Source organism: Psammomys obesus, unplaced genomic scaffold (assembly GCF_907164565.1).
Source record: "Psammomys obesus unplaced genomic scaffold, mPsaObe1.curated_primary_1811, whole genome shotgun sequence".
Classification (NCBI taxonomy): Eukaryota; Metazoa; Chordata; class Mammalia; order Rodentia; family Muridae; genus Psammomys; species Psammomys obesus.
In genome coordinates this window covers 83,407-93,531 of record NW_026593895.1, presented here as the reverse complement: position 1 = coordinate 93,531, position 10,125 = coordinate 83,407, and the positions used below count along the sequence as shown (strand labels likewise).

Genomic DNA, 10,125 nt, shown 5'->3' with positions numbered 1-10,125 from the left:
GGAGATGTAAAGAGGAGGTAGGAGAGAGGGAGAGAGATTGCATCTAAAAAAAAAAACCACACTGCTAAAGATTATTGTCAAAATAATTTTTCCATTTTATTTAACAAGATGACTCTACTGTACACATTTGTTTAATAAACAGAGTGTGAAATATTTATTTCCATCTTCATTTTAGTCTAACTTTTACTAGGTCTGGACATGAACTGTGAACTGGCTTTACTGAAGAACATGACTGCTTAGCTGAATCGGCGTGTCCAGATATCAGTTAATTTCCTGGATGCCTCGGAGGCTGCTGGTGAGAGCTCACATCAGTCTCCCCACCACAATTAGGCCAGGAGCTCAGAGACACCAGTGCACACGTGTGATAGAAATGAACCGGTTACAGCAAACGGCCGTTCTTCTCGGGGTGTTTACGTGTAGGTAAGCACACACACGGAAATCCAGTGTTTCTTTTCTACCACAAGCGAGCTTTCGGAGAGCCATGGAAGGTTGTGTGGGACAGAGTGGAGCTCAGTGACGGAAGGGGCTCTGCACTGCACTGCAAATGAATGCCAAGAGAGTTTGCCCAAACACTGCTGCACTTTATCAATTTGGTAAAAATGGAGACTCAAATTCCTTCATATGAACTTTCTTCACTGGAACAAAAATTATTTTTAAGATGACAAAATCATATTAATAATTTTTTAAAAAAGTATTTCAACATTAAATCCCCAGGTTAAAAATTTTATACTGGAAAAAGACAGGTTACTGCCAGAGTGACTGAGGAATCTTTATATTGATACCCTTGACATTTTTTTGATACAATTGCTTGTCTGAACTGGCAGATCAGGGAGGTAATGGGTGTTTTCAGAAAAGAGGCCCATTCTTTGCTGGAGGGGTCCAGTTAAATGCCACTTTCATTAATGGAATAGTAATTATATTCACTTACGGCTGACAATGTTTCGATGTCATGATAAAGTGACCATGTTGGCTTAGGATGATGGCTTGCCATTTATTGACAAAATACATTGGAAACATCTGTACTTCAGTTAAACTCTGCTATTCACAAATCAGCAGATACAGGGACACAAGACACAAATACACAAAGTTATGGCCGGATCCCTTAAAATAAGAGGACAGTTTGATGCAAAACAAAACAAAACAAAACAAAACAAAAAACAGAGATGGACATATAGGTGTAAATTCCAAGCAAGCTACCCTTCTGGAAAGAGTATGCTATGAACTTCAGGGAAACCTATTCTGTTCAAGAGGGAATCGCACACATAAAAATAAAATATTTAATATTCTACACTATATTACAAAAATAAATATATTAATCAATAAATAGTAAGAAGCCTAGGAACTTTTACATGGCCATGCTGTGCTGGTGGTGGCCTGCCTGAGTGCCCATGCTGGAGTTTCTGTCAAGAGTCGTTAGGTTTATCAGCTTTGGTGTCAGAGCGAAAGGAAGAAAAAGAGAACAAGATTGGTATGGACAAGCCATAGTGGAAGATATGTCATTGAAGAAATGTATCACAAGTTTCAGTTTCCTGAGAACCCACCCTGTGGCTTCAGGTTAAGGCAGTGAAGCAGAAAGGCCGTAGGCAGCTGCTGGGAGAAGGCAAAAGCATGCTTCTATTTATGGCTTTTGTCACTCTGCTCTCTGATAAGGAAGCAAAATTCACAACAATAATGAAAGCAGCAACACTTGACTATCCAATACTTGGCTATCTGCACACCTTTCTACAAGAAGACCATCACGAGAACACAGCTTGGATTTGCACTGCAGTAAATGGAGCAGCATGTGGGGTAGGCAGACAGCCTCAGCTGTCACCTCTCTTCAGTAGCTCACGAGGTCTCCCCGGATCTGGCTGCACGGGCAGCGATGGGCATGGCAGGACTCAAGAGCTGACGCCTCTAGTGTCAGAATGTGAGTGTCAGTGGTGCTCTGTGGCCAGAAAGCGTGCAGCTCCGGGGACCTGGCTGTCATGTTTTCCTTGGGTTTGCCAGCCATTTGGCATCACACGACACATCTAAACTCTTGAAAGTACAAAGCTGGGCTTCTTTCTGTCCTGGGCTGGTTGTGGAGCCATGACCAGAACTTAGAATAAACTGTTCCTGATGAGCTGAAAATGTTATTATTTTTCTAGGACGGTATCCTTGAGAAAGGACCGGCAGTACCATGGAGTATGAGTATGTGTGGTGGACCATAAAGTATGAAGGATGTACCATTTCCTCAGGGTTGCTGGCGCGGCTAGCCGATGCCGGCTATACATGCACAGAGTCACGCATGTGCTCAAACACACGATATCAGAAAGAGTCTAACACAGAGGCTTCTTAGCGGAATAGCCCTGTCAGCCACAAAATGCCCCTCACTATGTCCCCACTGATGAGCAAAATATTCCTCTTCTAGGGCAACAGCTTCTCTGAGATTTGCATGTTGACTGACTAGATAGACAGATTTGAAGAACAAATTCAGAAAATACCTCTCCTTGACAGAACATATAGCCCTTAGAAGTTTGTGGAAAGGAAGCTGATAGCTACCCCAGAATATATATATATTCAATATATTCATATATATATATATTCATATATATATATATATATATATATATATATATATATATATATATATATTCAGGGTAGGGTTGGGCAATGTGCTGAAGACCATATTTCTATGTGAATCACTGTGTCACCTCTCTGCCAATGCTGCAGTGATTTAGGACCTGCCTGCTCTGGCTCCCTCTACAGAGTCTAGGATCATAACAGGAAGCTGTAGGACAAGGACCAGGGTCTCAGTGTCCTTACAACCCACCTGGTGATGAACAATCATTTCAAACAGGAAGGAGGGAAGAGTGGAAAGAATGGGGACAACTTAGGGTTTCTCCCAAGATCAAGACTGAGTTCAAAGTTGAAGCTCAATGTTTGAGTCATGTGCTTATGTGTCTATTAATTCATGGGCTTGAATATAGTCACTTGGACTCTAGTCTTGTGTTCTGTCCTCTTCATGAAAAACAGCATAAAGAATATAGCTACAATCAAATCAAGTTGAATGTCCAGAATAAGCCTGGAAGTAGGATCAGTAACTGATGTCACACTAAGTGAAAGTGCTTTCAGGGGTGCACTCATGGCCCATGTCATGGGTAATGAAGGGGAGAGAAAGACAAGAAACAAGAGGCACGATGGGAAGGAAGTTAACCAAAGGGAAGAAGACAGGAGAAAAGGCAGAGTGGCCAGCCAGGGAAGGAGGTCATGAAGTGAGGAATATTTTCAATCCAGTCCATTGAACAACTTCCTTCTCATAGTCCTCTTAGTCTTGGATCATTTTATTTTGTTTGAAAAGACTTATTATCCCATTAAAATTGTGGTGATTTTACCATCACACGTGAGGACAATATCTGTGCCCTTTCCCTTCCCTCCCTCCACCACCTCCATAGCTCTCTGCAACAGTAAAGGCTGGCACAAATGGCCTTGCCTCTTGTTGACTGAGGGGGTGTCAGACGCTCTCCTCTGGAGTACATGACCCAGAGGCCCATTCTTTACAAAGACGTCTCTGGGACCGTTGCCCATGAAGGCCATTTTGTTTTGTGTATCTGACAACCCCACACAGCTCTTGAGCCTGAAGGTCTGAGCCATGGCAGACACAACGGGAAAGAACTGCTACATTTACATTCCCAGAACATTGGGAAAATATACTTCTGTAAGTGGTTAAACTCCTGATATGAACTTGCTTAGCCTAAGTCCCATGTCCCAGAATACATACATTCTGGAGGAAGCCACTCACATGTGTGAGGAGTCTGCCTCTGTTGAACAAGAAGATTTTTGTAAGTCCATGTACTCTTGCATTAATATGCACGGATATCTGTGTGTTGAGGCTATTTCCTGCTCTTTCCAAACTGACAGAGGGTAAGGGGTACCAGCCTATGTTTTGTTGTTAGAGATGGTATCACTAGGAAATGAGAGTACAAAGCAGATGAGCGGAAGGGACTGGATTGTATAGCAAAATACACATTTTCTACAGCACGCTGACCTGTCCGCTTCCCTAAGGTGGCACCCTCTATTATCTGTACACCTTCATTAAATAGTCTCATTAAATAGGACACAAAATATACAGATTTGCAGTTATTAAATAAGCCGCGGGGCACCTCTCCTATCTACAGCCACATTCAGACACGGCCATTCCTTCGTATTTGAACTTGTAGGTGACAACACCTTTATCTAAATAGAGGATGGAGATGGGATCCAGCTTGGTGGGCACACAGCAGGCTTTGGAAGCTTTCTGGGAATTCTTGAGGTGGACCAAGGCCTGGATGATGGCGTGTTTTGTGGGTGTGAGGTGCTCCGCCAGAGGGTAGTTGCAGACCCCTCGGCACTCATAGGCTTCGTACCCTGGCGGAGCAATGATCCAGGAGTCCCAGCCGATCTCCTTGAAGTCGATATAGAGGGGCATTTTCTTGCAGTAGTTGCCCTTGGCGTTCCTCCTGATTCGCGCTGTCGAGTCATCGATCATGTTTGACCTCATCTGCAGCAGGGCCTCTTCGTCAGGCCTGCTTGGGAAATCATCCGAGTCCAGGTCCAGATCCTGCTCATGGGTGATCATTTCGTCCAGTTCCTCTTTCTGCTTTTTGTCGTTGCTTTGGTCATCAGAAAACACAACAAGCAAAGGGTCATGCTTATTCTGGGCACTGATATCTATTTCCAGTTGTCCCCTCCCGGTGTCCTCAGCTTGGTTTTGTGTGCTTTCAATGTGGATCTCCAGCTGATGGGTAGACGCGCCTGACTTCTGCCAACGTCTGGCGGCATCCGTGACATCAAACGTCTCCCACTCACTGTTGATTCCGTAGATCTCTGTTGACACTAAGACCAGCATGCTCCTTTTCTCCTCGCTACCCTCGCCACCCTCGCCACCCTTGCCACCCTCTAGGACTTCGAAAATGGTGATTTTACGGTCCACACCGTCATACATCATGCGATCTCTCTGTACCAGCGTGTACAGCCTGAGTTCAGCCATGACGATCTCTTCGTGGTGAGGGATGGACACATTGAACAGGAGAGGGTATTTCCGGAGCCCTTCAAAACTGACTGGTTGAGAAAACAGACCTAAAAAAAGAAAGATATTTATGAGAAATCAGACTCCCAGTATGCTTTGTAATAAAACATGCTTACTTATGGAGTAATAGGAAAGAAGACTTGCTGGTCTGAGTTAACCTCACCAGGGTAGAGTGGAAAAGAATCTTAGAGCTACAGATGAGCCCTCTGTTTTTCCAACCTGTAACAAGCCATGAAATAGAGTGTGGAAAATGCTCTCTCTCTCTCTCTCTCTCTCTCTCTCTTTCCTGACTGAAGACTCCACAGCCTATGTTTGTAGTGGGTGGTGACCTCCATGAAGTTGACTGGGCCCTGGGCTTCACGAGAGAGCTCCGTAGAACAGGGGTTGTTAAACTATGACCCACAGGCCAAGCTGGGACTGTCACACGCTTTGGAAAGAAGAGCTTCACCAGCACACAGCCCCACTCGGGTATGGCTGTTCCGCCTCTGGCTCATTTGCCCTGCAGGGGCAGGGTTAGATACGGGCTATCTGGCCTTTACAGGAAGTTTGCTGACCCTGTCCCTAATAACAAAGTTTAGCAAGGTCAGCAGACCAACCTTAAAAGGAGTCACGAGCAGCTGGTTCTGGAGTGTGGTAGTCCTCTCTGAGAGTGAGAGAGAGAAAGTGGGTCTTGAGGTAGACAGATTGCCTTAGTGAGAGCCACCTATACAAAACAGCTCATTAAAGGTCTTTGTGTCAGAAGGGTGTCTCCAAATGATTTTATATTGATTTTTCTTGACAAGGTCTCACTGTGTGCCCCTGGCTGGTCTGTAATTCATTATGTAGAGCAGGCTTGCCTGGAACTCCCAGAAATCCTCTAGTTTTTGTTTCCTGAGGCACACCACAGGCTTGGGTCACCATACCTGGCCTGATAGTAACCTTTTACGTGAGAATTTTGGAGTGAACCCAGAGCTCCTGTGTGCTTGCGTCAAGCGGTTTGTCTCTCCAGGGACCGAGACATTTGACATCAGCGTATGCAAAGGACTGGGACACCAGAGCTGTCAGGGACCTACAGCGGAGGGTCCTCTATTGTCCTTGGCAGCCTTTCCCTAACTGTATATCCAGCTCGTGAGACCTCAGTGGATTCTCAACATCTTCCTTTAGCTGATTGGTTCATTCTCTCAGAAGAGCTGAGAGGTGTTACAGGCTTTTGAATTTAAGCTTGTAGGTGTTATGGGCTTTTAAAATTTACATAAATAAACTATGTGGTTACTTTGCACATTTCACAGCTTCCTCTGGCTACTAACTAAAATAATTTTCAGACTGGCGATGAGGGTACTGACTTATGAGACGTCTCTAGCATCACTGGTGTGGCCAGAGCAACTGTAACTGGGCCTAAAATCCTGATCAAGCCTTGGCTCCTGTCCATTCTTTACAGTAGACAGAATAGGTAGTTGTTGACCAATTGAGTGAATACTTTATCCTGGTTTAGTAATAGTTTTCCCACTTGAAAAGAAAAGCACACCTGCCTTCTCTGTATTGAGTACTTTTGAGGACGTGCTCCTGATTCTTGGAAAGAAAACCCTCTTGTCTCACTTCCACTTCTCCATCTTTGGTCTCCCTTCCACTCCCCTTCTCCTGAGTCATTGATGCCTTTAAGTCTCTCTCTGAAAGTTTATCCCACTAGGAGTCATCTATGTGCTTGTCGTCATGGAAGAGCAAAATGGCAGAGCAAGCACATTGCTCCTGCATGAGAAAGTGCAAAAAAAGTGCTACCCACAACTCTTTGCATATGTAACAAGAGATCCATGGAAAAATCCAGAAAAATTTCAGAGCTAGAGAAATAATGTCCTTGACAGATTTCACATGCTAGTCGCTCTGCAAATTGTATGCCTGTGACAATGACACTCCCCCCCCACACAGTGCACACATGGATCCTGTGCTGGTTTTGCACTAGAAGAAATGAAACCACCTTTTGCATATCTGACTTCCTAAACAACATGGAGAGTGCAGCCAAGGTGAGGACTGAAGCCACATTTTCCACCTTGCATGTGACACTGGTTCAAAGATGGGTTAGGTCTGGTGTTTTCTTGCTCTTTACCTCCTAGGGCATGGCACTGAGCAAACACAAAACGGTGTGTAGATGGATGACAGCAGCCAGCAGGGAGAGCCTGGTGAGGGCACACATGTCCTCTGCTCTGCTATCTTCCTCTAGGTTGGCGGGAGTGCAAAGGGTGCATGTCTCCAGGTCTGACCCTTCCTTCCCTTGTGATCTTCAGGAATGGCAAGCTTGGTCACTCCTCATCTCTATCATGTGCTCTTCCATGGGAGAAGCAAGAACAAAAGTGGAATAACGCATTCCCACCATGCCTGAGCTAGGCTGCATTCCCCCTGTGTCTGAGCTAGATCATGCATGCCTCAGAGTGGGAAGCTGAGGCAGGCTCCTTCAGGAGATTGCTCTTTTCCTCTCAGATTGCCTCCAAAGAAATCTGGAATCAGTTTGCTGTTTCCACCAGAAATATGCTACTAAATAGAAGTGATGGTGATCAGTTGAATTTTAACACTGTCTTGGTGTCTGAGGATTACCCACTCAACATTTACTTCAGCACCTAGAACAGTAATTCATTAAAAGTCATACGGTTTGACCAGCATTTCCTAACCGTGAACAGCCCTCTGTTACCTATAGCTGCTGTGAGTCCCTCATCTGTGTCATGTAGCTTCTACTTTACGGAGGAAGTTGAGGCTCCGTTCACTATGACTAGTTATTCACAACTTCCCAAAACAGCTGGCCCTCAGCAGTCCTGAGCTGTTTCATTCCACTGCCCTCTGCTTCCAATAGCATATAGCACGTATTGGAAATACTGGTCAAACTTCATATTTACTCACCCAGTGACTGTAAGAGTTACTATTATTAGTAAATAATAAACAACCATCTTCTCTCTATCTGCAGCCTCTACCATCAACATTATATTTTTTTCTCCTTAAACATAGGATTAGCTTGCTGGCTCATCTTAAGATCTGAGTGGAAGAAGTAATACTTTGAAATATGTATATTGCTCTTCCTGAAGATAAGCGGGACCTTTGGCTGGGTACTGAACACTTCTTGGAGTCTCACTCTAAGCAATGAGCCATACCATCAGGCACAGCACAGCATTAGAAGAGTCTCCCAAATACAGTTCTGTTCTAGCAGGGCATTGTCTAGTGAGGTCACAAACGGAGACTCACCCAGAGTCTGAGCAAACTACGAAGCTCAAATTCCTTATTGTTTTTATTGTTTTCATCATCTTTGATCTAAGGAAAACTTGACAAATTTTTGTCAACCTGAGGTGGAAACTGAGTCCTGTTTAGAAAGTGGCAGAAAAGACAGAGCAACAGATCAACGTTGATAGTTTTTCTTTTTTTATATACTTGGTGTCTAGATTAAAACACTATCATGAACCTGATGTCAGAATGATAAGTGTTTTGTGAGCTTTCATCAATGGCTATTCTATAGCATTTTGGGAATTCCAGGAGGACCATGTGGTACCGTCTATGCGCTGTGTCCCAGAAGTGTGTTTCCACGAGTGCACCCTCCTACATCATCCCCACACAGACATTTAGTTATTTCTTCCCGAGAAAAACACAGCCCAAGCCTCATAGGTGAAAACACAAGCCAGCCTACCTTCATTCTTGAAGCTCCGGATGATGTTAGCAGACGGCATGGAGGTCCGGTCCGTGGCGAATTTGTTGTAGAGCTCCAGCATGTACTCCGGCGGATCCACCTTGCCTGTGTCCTGCAGGGGAATGTCCGACAGGTTCAGCGTCTTGAGAAACTCGTCTTTCATGCTCTGCAGCAGTGTGTGGAAGTCAATACCGTCTTGCTCTGTGAAAATATCATCAAAGAAGGGCATGTCTTCTTCCAGGGGCGACTGCTCAAGCCCCATGATGGGGCTGCCAGAAGCTGAGTGAGCCACCAGGCAGAAGACAGCGCTCAGATGGAGGACCAGAGAACCCATGACTCTGCTCAGCTCCACACGCCAACCTAGGAAGCTTTAACTCCCCTGAGCTCTGAGTGGCAGTTTTATCTCGCCGAGCGTAAATGTCTTGTGTCACTGAACACGACACAAGTTTGGAAGCCTCTTCCTCTCTCCTCCCCTCCCCCACCACACCCCACCCCCCGCCAAAAGTCAGGTTTCAGTAATTGGATAGCAAAATCCCCTATAGGGCCTAGCCTTTCTTATCTCCCCAGTGTAAACTTGTACACCAGATTTCATTTTTATCTTGCAACCCCTTTTTCTTTTAATGAGCATTTTATAAACATTTCCACATTCTGACACTGGTGAGAGACAGGACAATTTTCTCCTTGCAAAGGCCCTTCATTCGACTTCCTTTGGGTAGGAATGTCTGGATTCTGTGCCTACGGGACTCAGTTCTGCACGTGCACGGGAGATGTTAAGAACCAACAGTGCACACGTTAGTAGTAATGCGTATTGATTCAAGCGACGGGACTTCCTCGCTCAGAGATGGACTAATTATCCAACCCCTTCAAGTTAAGTACATACAAATGACTCATAAATAACTCTTGAAGCATTTGTTTCTAGAAACAGGAGAGAATGAATGTCCCGGCCATTTTCCTACAGGTTTGATTAGGCTGAAATAAAACCAGCGCCTTTAGAGCGAGTTTTGGAGTGTGGCATTGCAAAGAAGCTTTCAGAAACCATTTAACGTGCTTCACCTAACAGCCTATTCTCATCCTTGCCATGTGCATAGACACGTAAGGTCCTGCAGCAGTGGCCTGAGTCACTTTGCTGTGCAGCCATAGCAGCTAGACCCCAGCCCACTCGTACCCGGTAGTCAGCGAGGGGGCAGGTGGCTGACTGTGGATTCAGGTCCTGTGCTTATGACGCCGTTACATGACCAAACTCTCTGCCAAGTTCACCTTCAAGCCTAACTCCAAAGCTCCACCAGCTGAGCAAACGGCATTACTAAACAGATAAAAAATGCCAAGCATCTTGGTAAGGGGTGGGGTGGGGTGGCATAACTGATTGTGTGTCCAGTTTAGGAATAACAAACCAGGCTGACCATTCGGTCCAGGCTAATTGGCGGCAGCGGGAGGCGCGGCGCTGTCACGGTGGGTC

At 45.2% G+C, this 10,125-nt stretch overlaps 1 protein-coding gene across 1 annotated transcript; it reads right to left on the bottom strand.

The window, feature by feature from the left end:
• Positions 1 to 3,424: 3,424 nt before the first annotated feature.
• Bmp10 (bone morphogenetic protein 10) lies at positions 3,425 to 9,005 on the bottom strand. The gene is made up of 2 exons (XM_055617434.1): positions 8,670 to 9,005; positions 3,425 to 5,079 (listed from the first exon to the last, which is right to left on the bottom strand). The coding sequence occupies exons 1-2, from the start codon at positions 9,001 to 9,003 to the stop codon at positions 4,130 to 4,132; spliced, it is 1,284 nt and encodes a 427-aa protein (XP_055473409.1). The 5' UTR covers positions 9,004 to 9,005; the 3' UTR covers positions 3,425 to 4,129.
• Between the last annotated feature and the right edge of the window lie 1,120 nt (positions 9,006 to 10,125).

Bases quoted from the DNA above. Each gene is read 5' to 3' on its own strand.
- Bmp10 (XM_055617434.1), bottom strand. From the start codon at position 9,003: ATGGGTTCTCTGGTCCTCCATCTGAGCGCTGTCTTCTGCCTGGTGGCT. The intron at 5,080-8,669 runs GTAGGCTGGCTT...TTCTTTTTTTAG, and splicing joins CCGGAGCTTCAAGAATGAAG to GTCTGTTTTCTCAACCAGTC.